This window comes from Myiozetetes cayanensis, unplaced genomic scaffold (assembly GCF_022539395.1).
Source record: "Myiozetetes cayanensis isolate MyiCay16 unplaced genomic scaffold, myiCay2020 scf14, whole genome shotgun sequence".
Lineage (NCBI taxonomy): Eukaryota > Metazoa > Chordata > Aves > Passeriformes > Tyrannidae > Myiozetetes > Myiozetetes cayanensis.
This window is the reverse complement of record NW_026087048.1, coordinates 18775257-18799551: the sequence shown is the minus strand read 5'-3', so window position 1 is coordinate 18799551 and position 24295 is coordinate 18775257. Positions and strand designations below refer to the sequence as shown.

The following is a 24295-nucleotide window of genomic DNA, read 5'->3' as shown; positions in this document are numbered from 1 at the left end:
CCAGGGGTCCCACAAACTTTACTCTCTGCAATTATGCTGCTGGTGCCACCTCAATTAGTTCCAAAGTCCCCTGGATAAACTACACAACTGGACAAGAGAGGAGATGCCCAAACCCAAAGGTTTTCATAAAACATCAGTGGAGAGGAAGAAGTGAGTGGATGAGGAAAAGCAGGAAACGTGGAGAGCAGCAGTTATAAAAAAAATAAATTAAAATCTAGACATTTGCTCAAGTTAAACACTGCTGATTGAACACACCTCCAGATGGCAGAAAAGGAGGTTTGGCATGGAACAAATCCATATGTACATTAGTATGGGAAGGGAGCTGCTGAAAAAAAAGGTACTTCAAACACTGTGAAAACAAAATCACCCTCGTGGCTTGGGCTGTGGTGTGAGGAGAGCAGAGCTAAACCTCACCTGTAAAAACAATAAACTGAAGAAATCTGAAGGCAGAGAGCACTTGGCTCTCATTCCTTCCACCAAAAGGAAAAGGGAGACCCAGCAGAATGAAATGGAGCTGTAAATTGGGTTTTGCTCATCAGCAGCAGCCCCAGATACACAGGAGAACACAACCCACAGCTTGATTTCAACCATGCCACCAGTGTTAAGTGACAAACACACAGTGCTGGCTTTGCTGCTGAAATGCAGGTCCCCTGCTGAACAGAGCCAGCACATTACTCTTTTCTCCTTGAAGTCTAAACCCACACAGCTTTAACCCTGCAGACAAATCTCTGAGCAACTGCCCGGGCTCCTGGAGCGCTGAGCAAGGTGTGTGTGACAAAACAGAGCTGTGATTTCCATCAGCTCTGCCTCTCACACCGAGCAGAGAGCTCAGTTCCAAGGTGTCCCTCATCCCCAGGAACACAGAACTCTGGGAATGGTCCCAATGAGCCCCCATGGCCTTGCCCACAGCAGAAAGTGCTGGGATTTCTGTGCTGCAGCCAGGCTGGGATGTGGGAGCAGCTCCACCAGCAGCGCTGCTCAGGCTGCACCTTCCCCACACAGGGGACCCCAGCAAAATGCTGGAGTGGAGAGAGCACCACATTCCACAGGGAAAACAGACCCCAAACGCTGTGCTTTTCTGCAGGCACACTTACACAACCCCCAAATGCATTAAGCAACTGGACTCTGGAATGCAGACCCAGCTGCATCTCTCTTGGAGGGTTACAAATATTCCAAGCTCGTGGCTTTTCTTGCAACAGTCTGATGGGACACTGGAACGCTCCTGGAATGCAGGAAGTGCTGCACTAGGAACAGCAGCGGGCACAGCAACAGCTGGGATCTTGTTTGATCTCCAGGAGTTTGGGAACTCCCCCATGACACACTCAGAGCTGTGAAATCTGCACTTACAGACATGTAGGAGCGAGTGCCAACGAAGGAGTTGGCCATGGAATCGATCAGCTGGCCACTGACCCCGAAGTCACAGAGCTTGATTTCACCTCTAGAGTTTACCAAAATGTTGGAGGGTTTAACATCTGGAAGAAAAAACAAAAACAACAAATGGATGATTTATATTGACGACAAAATGGGAATTTGACAATAAAAGGGACATGAGAGGAGAGAATTCCGTGTTTCCCTTTGTTTCTCTTCCATGGCACAATTCTGTCCCTTCTCTGGGAATGAGCAGAGAAGAGATTTGGTTCCCTCCCAGACTCTCTAACTACAGATAAACAGAAATATCTGAACTGACACAAAGGTTGTTGGCTTTTTGATTTCACCCCATTTCCTGGCTTTTACATGTTAGGTTTGGGCACCTACAACCCCTGTGCAGGTGAATTATCTCCTCTGAGATAAATAAGTGTATGCCAGCATAACTCCTCTTGAAGGATGCTCTTTTGCCTGGAAATGATCAATAAGGAGGCCCTACATATTTAATTTACAAAGGTCAATCAACTACAGCAGCCACACTATCACCCCTTCATATCTCCATAAGCACAAATCACCCTGTAGCAAAACACTCCCTGTAGGGTGTTCTGCCTTTGGGTTTGTTTGGGTTTTTTGGGGGTGCTGATGGTTGGTTGTTTGCTGGTTTGGTTGGTTTTGGGGTGGGTTTTTTTTTTTTTTTTTAAAAGCTCTGAAAAAATAATTATCCTGCTGTTGAAAACGTGTATTTAAAACACTTGGAGGTTTCCCTGCGATAAAAAAAACCCCTCACGACTTCGAATTCATCTCTTTTTGCTAAATGGAAATTTAATAAGGGTCACTGGTAGCCAAGCAACTAATAACAGCTCTTTGTGAACGCTGAGGTACAGGGAACAAGTGTTTAGTGTTTCTTTTAGAGCTGCAAGAAGGTTTTTTAATGTATCTCACTGCTTAGCTGGTCATTACCAACACCTCATCCAAACAGGCAAAGCTGCAGGAAAAGAAAAGGAATTATAGATTTGTTTTGGAGAAAAGAGAATCGTGATTTCCCTTTCGAGCAGATCCAGAAATCCAGCACGATTTTAGTGCCTGCCCAAGGAGTTTTCAGTTCAGTGACTGCAGATCTGACCTCGCTTCGTGGTGTCAATGGGATGGCCCCGGGAACGGGACATGGATGTGACTCCTCAGCACTGCAGAGAGATCTCCAGGCAGGGGGTTCTGCCCCACTCAACAAGATCCACAGGGATTGGAAATGGGGACAAAACTCTGTTTCAGCTGTTTCTCCCCCCAGTCCCCTTTTAAGGAACAACACAAGGTTTGAACAGTCGGGACTTCTGGAAAAAAAGTCCATTTTCTGGTCCCTGACGTTCCCATCCCACTGGGATGTGTCCTGTGATGATTTGGGGATGCACAAGCTCATCTGCAGGACAGGCAGCAAGTCCAGGAGCTTCACCTTCCAGTTAAATTCCAGCAGGAGGGAAAAAACAAGAAAAGGAAAAAAAAAAAAACCCAGACAGAAACACAAAGCCCAAGCAGATGGTGCAGGGAAGGAGGCAGCAGAGCCTACAGATTCCCAGCTGCACAGGAATCTGCACCTAAAGCTCTGTGCAAAAACAAGGTGGAAAATGTTTACAAAATACTCTGGAAGCACAGCAGAGCCTGGACACAAACCCCAGATTTGTGCTGCTTCCCAGTGCCCATCCACGGGTTCAGCTCAGAACAAAGAGGTAAATCCTCCCTTTCATCTCCAGAGTTCATTAATACTTCACAATTAGATGCCAAAAAAAAAGATCATCAGCGCTCCCCTGCCAGTGACCCAAACAACATTCTATTTTGAAGCATCTTGGGGCGGTTCAGAACCCACCTGGATGACTTCCCTGTGACCCTGAGTGCCAAAGCCACGCTGCCCCCTGTCCCAGCAGCACAGCCAGGAACCTCCTCCCTGCATTTCTGCACTAAAGCTGCACTTCCCTGCAGCGTTTCCCTCTCCTCAGGCAGTGGGATCAGCGTGATGTTTGGGAGGCTGCTGCCTTCCCACCCCTCTAAATGTAGCACCTCTGCTATTTTCATTCCAAGGAGCCTCCGAGCGCTCGAGCAGTTTCTCTGGAAACCAGAGATTCGGATTGCCAGAAGAACAAGGAATGCCAAGGCATCCTGCAAAAATCTGTGCTGGGACTTGGAAGGAGATGACAAAAGGAACACAAAAGTGTGTTATGTAAGTATTGAAGTTTTAAAGAAAATTACAGAGATTTTATATATCATCTTAGACAAGTCAGGAAGAGAATTCCAGAGGATTCCTTCACCAGTCCAGAGGGAGGGATACACGGCACTGAAAAGGGGGGGAGGTTAACACAAAGAAGTTTCCAGAATGCCTGGAGATGTCTCTTGGAAGAGGTTTGTACCCTCTGCTCTGCCCCACAGGCACAAACCCAGCTCTGAAAGGTGGCCCTGGATATTATTATTTTATTATTTTCCATTCCTGCTCCAATGAGCCCCAACAACTCCTTCCTTGAGCTGCCTGCAATCACCACTGAGCACTTTTCCCCACAGTTGCTCCAGGGCAGGCCTGTGGTGGAAGCAGCTGAAGCTCAGTATCAGAAATGTGCTGATATTGCCACACCCCACACACCAAAACACAAGAATGGGATGAATTCCTCCCCGAAAACGAGCTCTCCCAAGCCTTGCTCTCTTTAGATTTGAGAACAGATTTTTTTTGGCCCTGTGTTCTCGTGGATGTCTCCTCATTTCTTTAAGCCACCCACTCTCCCCACAGCACAAACCCAACAAATCTTACTACGCCAAGCCCACCAAGTCACACATTTTTTTCCACAGGAGTGGATGAGTGAGAACAAACAGCCCCTGTGAGATGCTGTTCACACCCTGTCAGTGCAGCTCTGCCACGGCAAAGCTGGGGAAAGCAAAGCACAGGAACCTGCAATTATTAGAGCTGGGTCACCAAAATAATGCTGACACAGAGCAGGAGGAAAGTGCTTTTGCCAGCAGTATTTTTTTTTTTTTTCAGCTGGGATTCAAGGAAGAGGCAGTTTGGAAAAGTGGAACTGCCAGAAAAAGCTTCACCTGCACTACAACTTCAACGTGGGGGGCTCCAAGTCCTGCAGGAAGGGCAGCCTGGAGCACAGACACGCTGGAGGACAGAGCAGGGGCAGGAAACTGAGCTGCAAAACTAAAAATCACCATGTGGACATGGAATTTCACACTGCAGGGCACAGCCAGCAGTCCCACTGAGAGCAGTGTAGAAGAGGAACTTCTGCTGTCCCAGGAATGGAACCTCTGATGGAGCAGATACTGAGGGGTTCAGCTGCACTTCAGCAAGGGCAGGAGAGCTGCATTTGGGATTTATCGGACTTAGAGACCGTAAAACTGCTTAGGAATAAATAAATAATGATTGCTGTCCCTGCTGAGCAAGAACAACCAAACAAGCCCCCCAAAATCCCAGCAACCAACACAGCACCAAGGCCCTGCTGTGGCTGGAATGAGAACAAGGCAGGGCAGTGACTCTGCCAGGATTCCCTAAAATAAGGTACTCTGAACAGACAAATGACTTCACAACTACCACCAGAAATCTTTGCAGAGTCCACCTGCAGCCTCCCTGCTCCAGGCCAGAGCTCTGCTGGATGGTTTGGGGTGTTTTGTGAACAGGAATGTGGGACACACACGGTGTAAGGTGATCCCACCACAGCCTGTACGAGGCAGGAGTGCTCATTGCTCCTTCTGGGCTGGGCAACAAACAGAAACCCAGACACTTTAATGTCTGCTGAAGGTATTTCTGTACTCTGAGGATCCATCACAGATGGTCCAACCCTCCCCCAGCAGCTGGTGGGTCTGCACACACGAGCACAAACACGAACTGCTCCATCTCCAGCCTTCCACTGACACCCCACAGCACCAACAATGCATTTGTTACCTTCCCAAGAGTCATTTTCCTTTAATGGAACATCCAATAGATTAATGAAAGAGCTGGATTTTAATAAAGGGCATCTATAAGCAGAAAATAAGCCAATATATTGATTTTAAAGTGACTAAAGACCCAGGAGAAGCAATGTTCCCCTTTTACAGAGCTTCACCACGCTTTTAAAACAGTTTAAAAAGTTTAAAAACGATGCATTTCTGCAGGACAGATGTTCTCTAAACAGCTGGGGGAAAGAGGGACTTCCTTTGAAAAGTTTTAATGGCAATCAGGAGTGTTGAACAGTCAGATGAATTTCAGGTCAGAGGTTTTAACTGCAAGCAGTTGTAAACACAGACAGAAATTCTGTGTGCACAAATAAAACAGGAACAGGGGGGTAAGCACAGATTATGAACCCAGAGAAACTGCAGCAAGACAGGTGTTGAAGATACACAACAGTCATGGTAAAAGATCTGGATTTGAAACAGAAAGGTTGCCTCACACCACCCAAGAAAAACCCCTTGAACCAAAGTCATACTGAACTATAAAGAACCAATCACAAGACAAAAATGTAATTTATCTTGAATTAAAAAAAAATATGCTCAAGGAAAGTTACAATGTTGACTTTTATCTCACCTCTGTGCATTATTTTATGCTTTTCTCTCAGATATGTGAGTCCTTTTATTACCTAAAGACAAATAAAAGAAAAGAATTTAATTTGGGATGCAGAAGAGCTGATTGTATGCTTTGTCTCTATCAGAATTCCATGTTAACATTCCAACTTGCATTCTCTATAAGAATGCAACTTAACAGACACCCCCAAAAAGTAATCACTGCAAATCAACATTGAGTTTTAATTTGTGCCTCCAGCTCGGACTGGAAGAACAGCCAACCAACCCCTTGCTGGAAGTTTTAGATACACAGCTGGTTGCAGAACAGACATGGAAAGGTGATCTCCCAGATGTGTTAAGGAAGGGTTAATTCAGTTCTCACCCAGCAGCATCAGCTCACCCAAGAGCAGAGTCAAAGCACACCCAAGGGAATCACTCCCAAAGCAAACCCCACCTTCCCCTTCCCAATGCCCTGAGCTCCCAAACACCCACAGGCACAGAGATGCTGCTGAAAAGCAAGCAGCACCCTCCCAAATCTGGGAATATTGCCCCTGTCCCTCATCCTGAAGGGGTGCTCTGTGGCTGGGAGAGCAGAGCCCCCCGTCCCAGCCCTGGGGGTCGATGGCCACACTCACTGCGATGCTGACTTTGCCCAGGATCTGCTCGGGAATCCTCCCAGCCTTCTTCAGCACTTGATCCAAGGAGCCACCATCCTAAGGAGAAACATTTGACAGGTCAGGTTTCATTTAAATGACTCTCAAATGACACTCCAAGCAGGAGCACAGCCCACAGCCTAAGGGTGTGCAGAGAAAGAAGCTCTTCACGTTTGATTCCACACCGCTCCCACCTGACACCGATAAATCACTGCCCGGGAGGAATCAGCCAGTTTGGTGTTTACTTTAAACAAACATTTGGCCACCAACGACATCCCCTCAAACAAACACTGCACACAAAGCTCTTCCAGGGAGCGTTTCTGAGCTTTGGATCTCTCTGTCCCCAAACAGCTCCAAAGCGAGCAGCGGGAATTCTGCAGATTCCTGGAGCTCTCTCCTCCTTCACAAGAGGAAGATTTTATGGAGCCTGATTATGGGGATGAGAAATCTCCACAAGAGACTGGAAAAGACAGAGCTCTCTCCCTGAAAATCAGGAGATCCTACAGCCTTGGCCTCTTATTCTGCATCTCCAGGGTGACTCTGTCAACTTGGCCTGGCACAGGAAGAACCAAAACAGGAATAAATGGTTTTAAAGCCCCATGGTAAGTGATGGCCTTGTTTATTAGATTAAATAAACTGCACACACACTCACACCCAGCAAAGGCAAATATATCCCACTGTTGCCAAGAGCTTTGCAGAAGGAAAACTGGGGAAAAAATGCTATTTATTTTTAGCAACTGATTCAACAATAGGCTTGTGCAGAAGGTCTAGACTCTCCAGAGCAGAGAGTGCACGACCAAAGAAGAGATCAGAAAGCTATTTTTCAAATTTAAAACAACATCCTCTTGTCTGGATCAGCACTGGATAACTCCCAGTACTCCACATAAAAACCCAGCTGGGTTTTAAAGGCCTTCTGCCTTTTCCCATCCCTTGGAGTTCTCACCACCATTAAAGCACGTAAAGCAAAAGCACTGGAATGTGAAGAGGACTAAAAGCTAAAACTTCTGTGAGAAGGGGAGTTTATAAATACTTATTTGATCGTGTATTTTTGTAAAAAAACACACCCACACACTCCACACTCGATTAAAAATACACCAGCAGAAAAAAAAAAAAAAACACATCTATACAAATGTCTTGTAAAAGCAGTCTGGATTTCTGGACAGCTGTCTCTGCTGAGACATTGGGGTATTAACAAGGATTTTGTATAGAAAAAAATCACCTTTTTCCCCCTCCCTGAGGACCAGACAAGGCTGAACACAACTGAACCTTCGGTGCCTTTGAGGAGCAGCCTCCACTCCTTTCCCCTGTTAAATCCCTGCTCTGAGCAAAGTCAGGCATTGATCTCGAATTTAGGTACCTAAAAATATCAAACACTCAAGTTCCAGGCCTGTTCCACCTCCAACTTTTTGTTCACATCCCTACTTCTGTTCTGTAACCCACTGCTAAAAATAAGAGTTCTGAGTGGTAACAACCGAGAGGTACGTGCAAAAAAATAAGACAATGGAGATTTTTCATCCCATCTTTTCCCCCAGAGGAGGCCAAAAACTTCCACCCAATGATCTGCATGAAGCTTAATGGCTTAATTAAGACTACAGTTTAAATAACCTTTCTATTTTAGAACTTGGTGATCAACTGTTCTATGTGTAAAATCTTGCCTCCAGCCTGACTTCGATCCAGCCCTGGAACCATCAGATTCCACACTTAATTCCACTCTAGTAAGTTGAAAATAAATATATTTACTGCCAGATACATTATATTCCCTATCAGGTATTATCAATCCCTGGGATTTGCAAACACTGATCACTCCTGTTTGTTTCCTCGTGGAGAAATACATTGATTTCTTTAGGGTTTTTATTTCTCTGATCACACCCCACCACCACCTCTCATGCTCTCTTTGACCAACTGCAGGTGCACCCAGTGAGTTTTAACGTCTATTTTCCTGGTTTTCAGCATTCTCCACGAATCTGAGAGCCTGTTTGTCCCCAGCCCCCTCTCAGAGCTGTGAGTTTTGGGGGGTGCACACCTTCCCTCGGCTCTCTCAGCCTCAGAACTGGATCGGGAGCGCTCGTTCCTAAGCAACCATCGATTCCTGCTCAAAATTCGGAGAGGCCACAGAAGCATTAAAACAATCACATTCTCCTCACAAAAAAAAACACCCCTCTCCTCCAAAGGAACAGGTTTTGGGTGGTTTGTTTGGGTTTTTTTTGAAAGGGAAGAAAATGAAAAGGTCTGCAGGTGTGTTGTGTTTGGGATCGTTCAAACAGAGCTGGCTGTGCTTTAATTACAGGGAATTCACTTGTCATGTTTGGCTCCATATGGCTGCAGAAAGGCAAGCAGATGCCCAGAAGAATGTGTACTTTGTATTAAAATGAAGAACTGTTAAAAAATGTGGTGGTGTTTTTTTTGGCATTCAAAAAGTTGTGTAAGATCGTTCTGGGCTCGTTCACGTGTTTGCGTTTTCTGTGGAATTTAAAAAAAAAAAAAAGGGACAAAATATGGGTTTATCTCAGTGAGGAAAAAACACTAGAAGTTATCTGGTCCATTCTGCACATTAAAAACCAACCTGAATCCAAATCAGAACAAGTGTTTAAGTAGCAGGATTGGGTAAATATTTGGAAATAAAACAAAACAGGGGGACCAGGGATAAAGGAGAAGCCACTGGGAGGCTGCACTTGCACAACTTCAACTTCCAGAGAAGAGCAGGGACTGGAGACAGGGATAAAGCAAATCCCAGCAAAATGGATTCACCTAAATAAGCAAACACTAGAAATTATCTGGCCCATTCTGCACAAAAAAACAACCTGAACCCAAATCAGAAGGAGTAATTAAGTAGCAGGATTGGGTAAATATTTTGAAATATGGAAAAACATGGATGAAGGAGAAGCCTTAAGAGGCTCCACTTGTACAGCTCTGACTTCTACAGACAGGGTGAAACAAATGCCAGCAATCCCAGGCTCAGCTTTGCAGAGTAAACCCAAACCCCAGGACTCTCTCAAGCACTGTCCCCTCAGTGCTGTGACACTGTGACACTCCAGTTTTTACACTAACAAGCTGCCAATTCCCCAGCTCAGACCCCTTTCTGAGGCAACAACTGAAAGGCACCCACAGAAAGAGCCAATATAAAACCTCCTCAAGCTTTTATCCCGAAGGACATCCCAAACTTCCACCCCAGGACGTGCAGGGGTGGCTTTTCCTCAGCCCCCCCAGCGCTCACCATGTGCTCCATGCAGATGGAGATCTCCCCATCGCTGTAGAAGGCCCCGTAAAAGCCCACGATGTAGGGGGAGTTGCACTCGTGCAGGACCTGCAGCTCACGGATGATCTGGTTCCTGATGGCCGGCTTGATCTCCAGGTGGATCAACTGCGGGACAACCCACTCCTGGTTATTGTTGTTGTTGTTATTATTGCCCTCCCCCGGGGCTCCTCGGTCCCCCTGACTCTGAGCTGGCATTTCAGGAGCTCCAGAGGCCCCTTCCAACCGCAATTACTCTGCAGTTTAACTCTAAAATCGCCCATCCTCGTTTTTTTTTACTGGCACTACAACCCACCAAAATGAAGTTGTAACCCCAGCACTCATAAAAATGCAGGAATTCCACCTTCTTTTCACAAAATACTTCTCCAGCACAAACTTTTCTGTTCCAGCACGTTTCCCTAAGGAAGTGTGTCAAAGGTGCACGGACTCAGAAGCAGCTGCTGAAAAATATCTGTACAGGGGTTTGCAAAGCATTAGTGGAAGGAAGGGGATGAACCCCCAATTAAAAACTCCCCAGTACTTTGTTCATCTCACACAATACAAGAAGTGTAGTTCTTTTATGAAAGATTAGGAGCCATTACAAAAATAAAATTTTAGTTAATGTATCAAAGAGAACTGCAATTCAGCAACCAGTTCCATCAAATATTAATGAATTCGGGCAAAATTTCCTGTTAAACCCACAGCAGGTGGGGAAAAAAAAAATCAATTAAATTGATTTAGATCAAGAAAGCCTCAGTGACTTGTATATTTTGTAATTCTCACACCTCAAAATTGGGCTTTTTTCTTTGCTTCTCTTCAAAGCGTGTCCTGAGCGTGGTTTATTCTTAAAGTCAGCAGCGTATCCCTCTTAAAAATAAATACTTGAGATCTTTAATTTCTCTCTAAAAAAAGGAAGTTCTCAGTGCAGCATAACAATGGGACCTGGGATGATGTGACCTGTGCTTTATCCTTGGCACTGCATTTTGTTCCCAGAGACACTGAGAGGAAGTGAAAGCTCCTCACATAAACCAAGTGCGAATGAAAACATCCAGTTATTTCAGCTACCAACAAAAATCAAACTCTCAGTTCTCCTGCAGAGCAGGTCCCAAGTGCTGCAGGTTGTTAAGGATGAGAAATAATCCCAGCACAAGGACAGGTGCCTGCACAGGAACCTGCACCCCACGATGGAACTACACACAGGGGGTGTCACTGAGCTCCAGTGCCTTCCCTCATTCCCATTTCTGTGAGTTCTCTTTTCCTCCAGGCCCATTTCTGGTCCAATTCCCTGTGAGGTGGCACTTAAACAGTCATTTCTGTGTGTCACCATCACTTATTCCCCTCCCTCAAGGCCCTGTATTTCAAACAAACACCGTCCCAGAGCTGGTTTGGAGCCCTCACCTTTCTGGCCATGATGAGCCCAGAGGGTTTGTGGGACACTTTGAAGACCACCCCGCCGTTCCCCGCCCCCAGCTCGCTGATCTTCTCGAAGTCATCGTCCTTCAGCTCCCCAACCTTCTGCTTCTGGGTGAGGAAGGCCTCGAGGCGCTTGCGCTGCTGCTCATCCAGCTCCAGCTCCTCCAGCTTCTTCTGAAGGGCTTCCAGGTTTGTCCTGCACCGGGGACAAAGGACAGCAGGGTTACTGAGCTGAGCTTACCCAGCAGAGCAACGGAGCACTGAGGTCAGATATTAAATCCACCACATTTTTACACCTAAATATGTCATTTAGGACCTGTAACTCTGTGTTGTTGCAGCTCTGATTGAAGTAAACAGTATTTTATTCCAGGTAAAGCAGTGATAAACTCGTGATACCCATTTTCCCCTTGAGGTTCTGCCCAAATCCACGTGGAGTTTCACTCCCTCCAGAACTGCCTTAATGACTCTGCATTTCTGAGCTCAGCTCCCCAATCCCAGCACAGCACTCCAGGCTATTTTTAGTCCTGGGCTCTCAAGGTTGTGTTGTGATTTCCTACAGAGTTTTGGTCAATGTTTTAGCTACTGATTTTCACGTGACTACAGAACTAACCATTCATTCAGGAGCTTCTCGTTTAGTAAAAAGTCATCGAATCAAGCACAGCCAAACACAAACCCAGTAAAGGCAGAGTGACTGGAAACATGGAAAGTCTTTTGCCCAAAGCTTTTAAGCTTATTTTTCCTTCTGTTTAAGGGCACATCTGCTGGAAACTCAGTTTTACCTTCATTAAGCCATACAGAACAGAAGTACAAAACTTTTTAGCAGTAGTTAAATTTGGGACTACAGACACAAGATTTCAATAACTTCAGTTCCTATGGAAACGCCTCAGTCCAATATGACAGCTTCAAACTTCCTGCTTCCAACTGCAACAATCACTTGCTGCAAGAGTAAATGTTTAACAGTAAATACCAGTTTTGCTTCACCAAATTTAATGCAGCATTCCCAGGAAATACAGTGTTGCTAGGATGAAAAACTTGAGGGAAAGAACCTACTCTTTCGGAGCCTAAACTGCTTTCCATTAAAAAATTAAACCAAATTTCACCAATAATAAAGGCAACTATTTCTATTTCTAACTTTATACAACATTAACTTCAAACCCTGTTGGACAAAGGGACACCCAGTGAGGTGCTGGTCAGGTTGGTTCTCCATGAACAATGATAAATAAACCCCAAATTTCACTGAAAGACAGAATAATATCAGTTTTTACACCTGTATATTCATACAAGAATTATCCCAGAAACCCATGATGGGAAATTCCCAAGTGTAGATGAGCAGGGCTCACAAGAACAACCCAGTCAGTCCAACTTACAGACTCTGCTTTACAGATCAAGCATCAAGAGAGAGACAAATCTTTGAAACAAACAAAAATTAAAAAAAAATCAAACCTGAAAGATGAATCGCTGGATTATTTTTGCCCCTCAAATGCTCCCAGTGAAGCAACAAATCCCAGCCTGAAGTCCAAGTGTGTCTTTCCCAGGACAGAGCTCAACCAGCTCTCCCCACACTGTGATCAGGGGATAAAAATTGAAGCAAAGCACCCCTGGCTTTCCTACAATAAATTCCAGAATGCTGGACACAAACTCCATATTTTACCTCAGATCTCTGCTGGGAGAGACAGAACTCACACCTTTATCTTTATTTACACCTTTTGAGAAGGAACTTGCTGCCATTTTAGGGATTACTGAGGAAGGCAGGGCTGTCCATTTGGAAAAGGAAAAATCCAGAGACACAGAACCAGGATGAAACGAGGCTTTCCCTGCTGTGCTTTGAAGAAAACAACTATTCAGTTTTTTCTCTCAGGCACAAGGGGGTTTCTGGCCCTGGAGACAACACAGGGATGCTCGAGCACATGACTCGGAGCAGCCAGTGCTGCTGGGATGGAACAAAACACTCCTCATGCTGCTGCTTCACTGACAAAAAATGTGCTAGGGTGGCATTTATAACACCTCTTTAGTCTCATGTTTGTCTGGACAAAGCTTTTTTTATTAATAAATTGCCCGTTTCAACCTCGGCGTTCACTCAAAATAAGCATTTCGTAGCTCGAAAGTGTAAATTATTGTTGGGGTGTCCCTGCTCAAACACCGAGCCGAGAAATTCCACAGGCTCTCCTAGATGAGAAAATATTGATTCCATGAATTTCAGCACGGCAGGTTTCTCAGTCTATAGAGTTTGGCCACCTGCAAAAATCCCCAGAATGTTCTCAGCTCTCGAGGTAAAGCCTTCGTTACCTCGTGGGGATGAGCAAAGAAGTTCTCAGATCTCACCTGAGATTTTCAGCACCAATTCTTTCACTGCAAAGCAAATGAATCTGAAGGCTTCCTGTGAAAGGTATTAACCCAATAAATGCATTGTCAGAATCGTTATTCAGAATGTAACTATAGCATCTCCAGTTGGTTTTTAGGAGAAGGATGTAACTAGAATTAGTTTTATGACACCTGAATGACAGATACGAGGAAAGAATTGAGTTTTTTCCCATTCTGATCCTTTGCTTGAAGCACTAAATATTAATCAACTTAAAATGCAAACAGGTAAGTAAAAAGAGTACTTCTGTCATCAAAATTGGTGGTGGCAATAATCTCTGAGTATTTCCAGGGGGCAGGAATTCACAGGTTTCAGTTTTTAACTCAAGCTGCTCTAAGAACCCTCCTCTGCCAGGTACCCAGGGCTGTTCTTTGGACCCTCCCCACACAAAAACATCACAACTCGCAGTGTAAAGCACTGAGAAACAGGTGGATAAAGAAATCATTGCACACTGAGCTTCCCAAATTGAATTAAAGCCCATACAAAACACAGAGGAGGGAACACTTGGGTCAGTTCACCACCAGGACACCACGAGAACGTTGAGGAAGCTCTGGCAGCTCAAAGCAGCAGCACACTCCTGTGTGCCTCCAGAAGGAGCACCAGGAGTCCCTTAATATTCTACAAAACTTTTCTTCAGAGACAAAGATTGCCATTAAAATTCATCCCCACTACCTGCTGCAGTCCTGGAGTTGTGTTTTTCCCCGAGCCTTTGCCAGGGATCCATCAAAGCAGGAGATCATCCAGTCAGCTGGGGGCTCCCCCGTGCCAGCAGGAGGTTATCATTTCATTTACTGCTCCCATCTGCAAGCCAAGCACACTCTGGACACGCTGCACTGGGGATGGGGTCCAGCTTGCTCAGTGGGATCCCAGGGAGGAAGGCACGGGGAGGGCAGGGCTGTTCTCCCCCTTTGTTACACAAACAGTGCAATCCCTTCCCAAAACCACCCCTGGTGTGTGCAGGGACCCCTCACCTCCATCCCAGTCCATCTGAAATCCCAGGGAACACACATCCCGTTGGCTGGTGGAGATGAGAAAGGTTTCCCAAGGAGAATCAGTGTGGGATCTTGGGAGCGTTGCAGACTCAGTGCCACCTCACCTGTATGGAACCTTTAAATTGTGTCACCTGTCCCCAGTCCCTCACCTTCTGACAGTGGCCAGAAGTGGATGCTTAGGAAAAAGAATCCCAAACTCAACCCTAAAGGCTACAGCAAAGCTGTAACTCCACTCTGAAGTCTCAGTTCAGAGAGAGAAGAAAAATGTGGTGCTGGGGGGAGGAAGAAAGTCTGACAGTTTTTACCAGCAATTTGTCAAATATCTGTTCAAAGCCATTACTATCAGTTTTGCAAGCTGAACAATTAGCGGTGAGTGAAAGCATCAAGAAGTACTTTCACTTTCAGCTCTCCTGTCGCATGAGGATACAGGCTTGGGGGTTGTTTTCCAGAACAGTGACAGTAATGCTTTCCCCAAGCCCACACAGCTGTCAATTTAGAGAAGAAAGCAGGCACTTCACTACATAATTTCCATGAACAAGCTCAATCAGGGAGCTGAAATGAAGCATTAGGAACATGAAGACACGGTGTGGTTTGGAGAACACACACTACTATGTTACGTGACTGTGCCAAACCTGGCCAACAAGACAAATTCCTAGGAAACTTTTGCTTGAACCAGGAACAGTTCACAGAGTCACATGGGAGGTGAACAGAATTCCAGGAGTCTCCTGGCTCAGTGCACAGGTGAGTGTGTGGGCTGACTCCGGGGCAGCCTCACAAAACTGGCAGTTAAAACAACATCTCCAAAAGATCCGAATTCCCTGTAAATGCAAAGGAGTCTGTTCTGGAAAAACAGACAACTCCTGTTTATTTACAATCCCTGCAACATGTCTGAGGTTCTTTCTAAGTGACCCTTGCTCTTAGGTGGGTTATATGACTGCCCAAGGCACCTGCTCATTTCCAGCATGGATTTTAACATCTGAACATCACAGATTCTCAGAGTGGTTTGAGTGGGAAGGGATCTTAAAGCCCATCTTGATCCATCCCCTGCCATGGGCAGGGACCCCTTCCACCAGCCTCATTTTTCTAAAGCTGAAGGCACGTATTTTAAAGAACAAAATACGTGTCGTGACTTCAAATCTCCCGTTGGGTCTCCAACCAACATGACATGAACTTCAAAAACTCCTTCTAGGCTGAGCTGATGGGGAAGGATCTTTGCTTTAAGCCTCCCTCTCTTTTCCTCTGGCCTAACCACAATCCCATGAAATCTTTTGGGCTGTTTTTCCTTAGCTAAGCCAAATAACACACGTGAATTGAAGACAGAGCTCACCAGAGAGTAAAGTCACCAATGCCAGCAGTGGCCCAGAGTGGCCCAAACATCACATTCACGCCCTGGCTGCCTCTTCCCACCAGATTTTATTTACAGCTGTTCCCAGCCACCCCTTGGAATTGCAGCCCTTTATCCTGGGTGGCAGCAGGAGCTGCCAGCAAGGCTCAGGCACCCCGAGCTCTGTGATTACAATGAAACCAAGGAAGGTTGGGATTTTCCCCAAAGGTTAAAAGGTTTCCTCAGGACTTGCTGGAGAATTGCATTCAAAGTTTGCCACGAATCAACTTGGTCATCTCAAGTTAAGAAATTCGAGAGCCACATCTCCAGACCCTGAAATGCAAGTTTTCCATCTCTCTTTCATATATATCTGTGCACCCACCACTGATTGCTTCCCAGCCAGCACTGGAAATCATTGGGATAAAGGAACCACAGGGCAATCAGCACTTCCTTATGGACTGAAAAATGAACTTGTCAGGAATTCAAAGCACAGAATTACAAATCCTGATCATCAGCTGGCACAAGGTGTTTACCCAATCCCTGCACTTCTATCATTTTATGTCTCTGAATTGGGAGTTAAATGCAATGACAGAACCAAAGGATAAATACACTCAATGGCAATGGTAACAGTACCTCTCCTGTGGTAGTTACACAGCCTTTGAGAGACACTACAATAATAAAAGGGATGAAGTTACAGGGTCAGTTTTCAAGGCCAGGATTAGAACTGAGCCTCCCCTGTGCACGGGCTGAGCTGGGAGCAGCACAAACTCCCTGCAGAGCCACAATTCCCAGAGCAGGGACTGGGAAAGGAAACTGCCAGCATGGGCAAAAGAAAACACCAAAAAACACCCCCCCATAAGTGGGATTCTGAGAAAGCCAGGGGTGGATGCTTTAGATCCTTGCCCAAGTTCTAAAAGGATGGATTGCATAACCCAGAACACTCCTCAGCACAGCCTTTGAGTGGAAGAAATGGATGCCTTTCACTCAATGCCATCCCAATACACACAGAAATATTCCCATGGAAAGGCACACACACATCTATATCCAGACAGAACATTTTCTCCCAAAATAACGTATTCTGCAAACCTGCTGACTCATCTTCCCACCACACTGAAGGAAAAGTTCTGGAAAAGCACAGAACAATGCTGAGCTGCCCAAAACACTGCGAGGAGGAGACAAGAGTTGCCAGCAAGTTTCAAGGGTTTGTTTCCAAAAGCCATAAGGAGATTTTTTTTATTTTTTATTTTTTTTAAGAAGATGATACTGGTTCATCCAAAGAATCCCACACTGCTGGAATATCTCCATCCCAGGTCTCAGGGATGCTTTCCCACCCTTAGTGCTTTCACATCCCTTGCCCAGTCACGGACACCACTCGATGCTTCCTGCTGAAGGATTCCTGAATCCAGGTCCCCGCTGCCAGGAGGGAGGGATTCTGCTGGAATCCACTCTCCTTGTGCTCACACAAGACTCAAGATGCCAAGGGCTCCTCAGCAGATGTTTGCCAAGAGGTGCTGAGCACTGAATGAGCCTTTCCCAGTTGTTCAGTTCCCGTGGGCACCGACTGGCAGGAAGCCTCGAGCATTTGTTCCAAAGCGTAATCAAGATTTTTGTCTGAGTAATATTGAACACATATCAAAGCAGGAATCATCTGATTACTAATTTCTAGTGACAGGGAGAAAGAAAATCCATTGCTTCCTCAAAAGAAAAAAAAAACACCCCCCAAAAAAAGGAAATTCAAAAGTCTTTGGAAGAAAGAACCCGATCCCCAAATATCCAGACACCTGGAAAACGGTGTTGCCAGCAAAAAACTGCTTCCTCCAAGAGGCATTTTTTTTGTTTTGGCAGTGGAATTTCCACAGCATAAAGTCCAGCCAACCCCAGGGCAACGGGAGGAGAACAAATGCAGCTGCAAAAGGGGGAACGCGGGGAAAAAAAGGAGGAAGAGCTTTTTTACTGGAAAATTTAGAACTTAATAATTGAAAGGGAACAAACTACCTACAGGTTTGTAATACAGAATAGAAAATTCCTTCCTCAGGTAACTGCAGGATGTTCCTCCTGTATACACTGAAATATTTAGTCCAAACCCACTCTCATAACTGGTTGATGGATTTCCCGTCTCATGTAAATTCCCCACGATTTCCACGCTTGTTTTTTTAAACCAGGGCTAAAGCAAAGCCCCCTCTCCCAGGTGAGCAGCACTGTTGTTATACCCACAAATAATTCAACCAAATGCTGGGGTTGAAAGGGACAAGGTAAAGCCTCTTTTTTGGCTACAGATGAGACTGGAAGGTCTCCCAGGTCACTCGTTCCTCTGGAGACAAAGAGCTGAGAGTGTTCAATTAAAAGATGTGCTGCTCAGAAAGGGCTGCAATGACTGAATTTCCACATTTCTCAGCAGTGCCTCTCAGGCTGGCAACGTGCACTCGCTTCATCCTGCAAAGGCCTGGGCTCCTGCCAAAGGAGGTGGCTCTGCCTTGTCCCTGCCCTGAGCCATTCCAGCCCTTCCCAAGTCAAAATCAACTACAAATCCAGCCCGTTCCCAGCAGGATCATTTCCCTGGGTAAACCCACCACGAGAGGACAGACCCCCAGAAACCCCCCGTGGGGTTGTGTGGAGGGTGAGTCCCCAGGCAGGAGCATCCCCCTCTGACTCAGGGACAGCAGCTCCAGCGAGGAGGGGACAGGACTCTGCAGAAGGAGCAGGATCTTGCACAACCTCCGTTGTGAAATCACACCTCTGACTATCTGCAGGATCAGCACAAGGGGCAAGAAAAGCAGCTGGATCCACAATTACAGCTGCACTTCCCTCGCCCACATTTATTTTTACCCCCCCACCACCACTATTTAACTCTCCTAAACCGATTTAAAAAAGAAAAACACACATCATAATCACTAAAATATTCCTCCATTACCGTCACTACGCTTAAATGTGACTATCAGGAGATAACAGGACACTATTAAATGCCTTAAAATCTTTCCTACATCCATAATTGTCAACTAAAACCTGCCTAAAGCAGCACAGGTCAATGTGCCATTGGCATTAATTCCTCTACTAGTGGTGTACTCTCGTTTTTTTCTCAGCACATGCATCCAGAAATAAAATAAGAAGCCAGTGAAGTGCTGCAGGCTCTCACTTTTCATTATTTTATTAGAGCAGCTCACATGTTCTATTAGTTTGCTTAAGTAACATTAAACTGCTGGTTCTAATTCAGTGAAGGCTCGTGCACATTAAAAGAGAAAGCTGGGCAGGAGAATATTTTAATCTAAAATATCTCTCATGCCACGTGTATTTGGAGGCTTTGTTAATCCTTCATTAGTAGGGGGTAAAAAAAGAGAAGTTTCTAATTTTTTTTTTTTTTAATATTTACAAGCTTGCAGTAATTCTGGGTACATGTTGAATGCAACTGCAATCCAGGCAGACCAGTCATAAAATTCCAGGGTCTAATCCTCCAGAACACTCCACACAGGCACAAAGCTCCCCTGAAATCCAAGGAATTCCATGAGGAAAAAAAAAAAAAATAACAGCAAAGCAAAAATCCCCCCCTGAAGCAAGGCAGGAGTGACCCAGAAACCACTAAAATTCCCAGCTGGGAAAATCTTCCCCTTCGTTTCACCTGAACTCACAGCCAAGAAAATTGACCAAAAAGAAAAATCACTCTGTGGAGGACAAACCCTCTGGGAACAAAATCCACTGGGAAAGACACCACAAAGGGACCTTAAAGAGCATAAAATCCCAAACCAAAAACCCCACAGCTGATGGGACATGACCCTCCTACTCCCCCAGAGCCCAGATGGGAGTTCTCTTGAGAAAGATGAGAATTGCAGGATGCCCTGTTAGAAAGAAATGGCTTTTTTTTTGCAAATGATGATGTAAATTGAAGTTCAAATCACTTCTGCACAATCCCCAAACCCTTCTTTGCCCATCAAACCCAGGCAGCTGCACTCAGAGGTCCCACCAGCCATTCAGGGGCTTCTTTAAATGCAATTTAACCCAGAATAAACAGCAACAACAAGCAAAAAAAAAAAACCACCTCCAAACCAAACTCCTAAATTATGTACCTCGATTTAAAATCTGATTTAAGATATAAAATCTTATCTAAGGCTCCCTTATCTGGTATTTAGTAGCCTGGTAGGGTTTGGTTTTTTTTTTTGGTTGTTTAGACCTTAAACCACCCCAGCACGTTCAGCCCAAACACTGTTCCTTCTATCAATTTTCTTTCAGGTTTGGCTGGGTGTTTTTTTTCCCCCCTGTGTTCTGTGCAGAATATTAATATTAATATTTAATATATTAATTTAAATAGCTTCATTTATTCTTTTAGCAAATAGAATGTGTTGTCAGTGGAAAACATCAGGAAATTTTCATTAAGTTGTGTATTCATTAAATGTGTGTGTATATATATACTAAATGCACATTATATATTGCATTATATATTGCATACATTTATATTGTATATTGCATACATTTGTGTATATATTATATACATATGTATATATATTATATATATATTGCATATTAAATGTGTGTGTATATATATGGATATATATATTAAATTTAGTCATTACATGTATATGTAATGACTATTGTAAGTGCCCTAACTCTCCTTTAGACTACTTTGCCAGGAAAAAATTAAAAAAAAAAGAGAAAAAGAAATAAAAATGAGGAAAGAATGGTGCACATGAGACCCTTGCAGCCCTGCAAGTTTGTCTGACTCCAGTCAAGGAGTTCCCGTCACCAAATAAGGACGAGACAGAGGGCAGGACACAAATGGAAAGCAGGACATCCTGAATCATCCAGCCCCTGCTTTCATTTCCTCCCTTTCCCCTTCCCTTGTGCCAGGAAGTCCCAGTGTCAGCTGGGCTCGTTCCTAACAGCGTTAATAACTTACAGAACCTTCCCCCCAGTGACAGCCCCGGAATTCCAGCGTGGAACTGCCCCTGGCTGAGGCACATCCCCATCCCTTTGGGTCTGGGCCAACGCTGCCTTTGGGCCTGAATAACTTCCTTCCTCCTGGGTGTTTGGGTCCTTCACGCGCTCCCAGGCAGGAATTTCATCGCCTCGCCGGGAATTCTCCTTTCCCCCGGCCCCGTCATTTGAGCTCTTCCCGTTCTTTGTGGTCCCCAAGGAGCAGGGAAGCGTTTGCAGAAGGACAGGGTTGTACGTGGGGGAAGCAGAGGAGGCTCTCCCATAGCCAAAATTCCAGGCAGGCAGGCCCAGAGCTTTAGGAAGGGTTCACATGGCAGAGCAGGGATGCACGGAATACTCGGAATGCTGGTCGGTGCACAAACACCTCCACTGTGGAATTCAGGGGGAGAGCACAGAGCAGGAGAGGGGGGAAAAATAAACAACCTCACACATGAAGGAAATGAAAAACAACACTGTTTTCACCTTAATTCCAGTGACATTCCCAAATCCTGATGCAGTTTCTCTTTGCTGTTGGAGCCCTTTCACAACCAGGGTTTAAAATTAGCAGGACAAGGGGATATTTCCAGGATTAATTAATCCTGGCTGTTTATAGGACAACTGGCTGCTGAATTTACTTTCACTAAGCTACATACAGGACATCCCTAAGCCTGGCAAAAGCTTGGAAGACCTTCCATATGCCAAAGAAGTCTGGGAGACACCCACACCCCCTCCAGCCGGATCAACACACTGAGCAGAAAATGAGGCAGGACAGCTCATCTGTGCACACAAACCTCAACATTCCCGTGTGTCCCCAAAGGTTTCCAACAGGTAAATGAGTGTCAGGCATGGAAATGCAATTTAAAATTAATGGCACTCCTTGAGGGAAGAGGTAGGATATTTAATGTGTTGCCAGCGAGGGGATTGACCTCAGGTACCACAATCAGCAAGTGATGCTTTATCAGATTTAGTCTGCAGAGCAAAACTGGTATGCAAAGGGATCCCTGAAGACCAAATCAACGTATCCCCAACTGCCTTGAAGGAAATCAACTGGAAAATGCTACACAGGCAAACATAAAATATTAGTATTTTCTCCCTGTCAATCCAGAACAAAAGCTGCATAATATTCAGATCATAATGCTGAGGTACAATCAGCAACTCCAGCCAAAGAACAGTTTTTAACCAGCTCATCTCCCAGTTAATCACCAAAAGAGTTTGCTAGAAATGTCACAGCTGGAGCTGCTAGATGTTGAATTTTTTATTTTTTTAGGGGGGTGTTGGCTCGTTTTTGGGGTTACATTTCTGTCGTGGTTGGGTTGGTTTTGGTGAGGGGTTTTTTTGTAGATGTTTGGGTGGTTTAAGGAGCTCTGAGCCCGCCTGGAAATGAGCAACGCCACTTGCAATGCACTTTAAAGCCCTGGACTCGCACACATCTCTGCAATCCTGCCTCCCATCCCTCCGTCAGGGTGGTACCTCAGCACATCGGAGCTCAGTTTACACATCCCAGAGGACACCGAACTGACCATACAGGGGCAGGAATCTGCTCCTCCAAGCCACAGCTTTGTTTCAGAGCCAGCCCAACACCTCGGTCTGAAAATCAAGGTGTTAACCCCCACCCAAATTAAAACCTTCCACAGCACTTCGGGTGCTGGAGCTTTACCCGCACGACTGAGCCCACCCTGCTCACCCACAGGCAACACGTAACACAGGTTCATCAGCAACATGTAGCAGCCCAATATTCGGCGTTTTCTCTCCCAGAAGCGTCCCCACGATCAGCTCAGACCTCGCCACATTTACACTGTCATGTTTGTATCGCGCCCAGCACAGCTCAGAGGCTTTTGCCCCCCCCCAACACACACACACACTCCCAGCACACGTTAATCACCGAAAAACAGATTTACTGCACCTTGCGATTGTTTGGTTTAACGCCAAGGACAGAGGGAAACCAAAACAAAAACACCTTCTCTACAAATCTGCGGTTTTCAGTGTAATTTCTCCCACACACGCGCTGATGAAATGTGCTGCTGGAAACGTGTAATTTGGCACTCACTGGGTAATTATATAAGCTAAGAATCGAGCAGACACCCTTATCGGCTGGGAGAGGAGAGTTAGTCAAGTTTCCCTCTGTTTTCCCACCGGGTTTGGTTTTTTTTTTCACCTCGCGTATGTGACAGAAGTTTGTTTATGGCCGACAGCACCATCCCCTCAGCCGGCAGCGGCGGCTCCGAGCGGGAGCCGCGCAGGGGTGAGGATGGAGAGCCGGGGTGTTCCTGGGGTACCGCTGGCAGCCCCGCAGCCCGCCCCGCACCCCCCGGCCACACTCACTCTGCGGAGCTGGTGCCGTTCACGGCGGATCCATCGGGAGCGGGGTTCAGCTGGATCGGCCCGGGCTTCTTCTTGGGCATCGTGCGGGGCGCGGGGGCGGGCGGGGCCCCGCTCGGGGCGGCACCGGCCCCTTCCTGCGCCGGGGAACGCGGACGGGGCGCCCCGGGCGGCGCTGCCCTCCCCCCGCGGGCTGCGGCGTGTGCGGGTGGCGGAGAGCGGTGCCCGCTCCGAGCGCTCGGCGGGTGCGGCGGCGCTGCCCGGGATGGGACCGGGATCGGGATGGGCTCGGGACTGGGATGGGATCGGGATGGGATCGGGATGTGCCCGGCCGGGAACGCGCCGGCGCGCGCTGACCGCCACCGCGCCGCGCACGCGCGGGGGAGGGCGCATGCGCACGGCGAGGAGCGAAGCCCCGGTAGAGCGGTGCCCTCAGCCCTGCCCTCAGTGTGCCCTCAGTGTGCCCTCAGTGTGCCCTCAGTGTGCCTCAGTGTGCTCTCAGTGTGCCCTCAGTGTCCCCTCAGTGTGCCCTCAGTGTGCCCTCAGTGTCCCCTCAGTGTCCCCTCAGTGTGCCCTCAGTGTGCCCTCAGTGTCCCCTCAGTGTGCCCTCAGTGTGCCCTCAGTGTCCCCTCAGTGTCCCCTCAGTGTGCCCTCAGTGTGCCCTCAGTGTGCCCTCAGTGTGCCCTCAGTGTGCTCTCAGTGTGCCCTCAGTGTGCCCTCAGCGCTGCCCTCAGTGTGCCCTCAGTGTGCCCTCAGTGTGCCCTCACCACCCTGTCCGCGGTCAGGGCGAGACTGGCAATAAAATCCTCCCTGTGAGGGCGGGCAGGCCCTGGCACAGCGTGCCCAGAGAAGCTGTGGCTGCCCCTGCATCCCTGGGAGCGTCCCAGGCCAGGCTGGACGGGGCTCGGAGCAGCCTGGGATAGGCAGAAGGTGTCCCTGGCCGTGGAAGGAGGGCTGGAATGAGCTGCTCTTCAAAGTCCCTCCCGACTCAAACCAGTCCGGGACTCTGTGATGTTCAGATGATGATATTCATGCTAGAAACGAGCAGATGTCTTGGGCAGCCGAATATCCCACCTAAGTACAAGGGTAGCTTATAAAGAGCCTTAAACATGCTGTAAATAAGCAGGAGTTGAAAAGCAGCGTATTTTTTCCCAAACAGGCTCCTTTGTGTTTACAGGTGGGATGTGGAATATTCAGATCAACGAAGCCAACCTGGGCAGTGTA

General features: G+C 46.6%; 1 protein-coding gene across 1 annotated transcript in view; it reads right to left on the bottom strand.

The window, feature by feature from the left end:
- MAP2K1 (mitogen-activated protein kinase kinase 1) overlaps positions 1-23400 on the bottom strand; it is a 28314-nt gene extending 4914 nt beyond the window's left edge. Inside the window, exons 1-6 of the mRNA XM_050309554.1 lie at positions 23075-23400; positions 11161-11371; positions 9745-9891; positions 6513-6590; positions 5903-5954; positions 1348-1472 (exon numbers count right to left, since the gene is read on the bottom strand). Coding sequence (XP_050165511.1) covers positions 1348-1472; positions 5903-5954; positions 6513-6590; positions 9745-9891; positions 11161-11371; positions 23075-23154 — 693 coding nt within the window. The 5' untranslated portion in view covers positions 23155-23400. The remainder of the gene's footprint in view (positions 1-1347; positions 1473-5902; positions 5955-6512; positions 6591-9744; positions 9892-11160; positions 11372-23074) is intronic.
- Between the last annotated feature and the right edge of the window lie 895 nt (positions 23401-24295).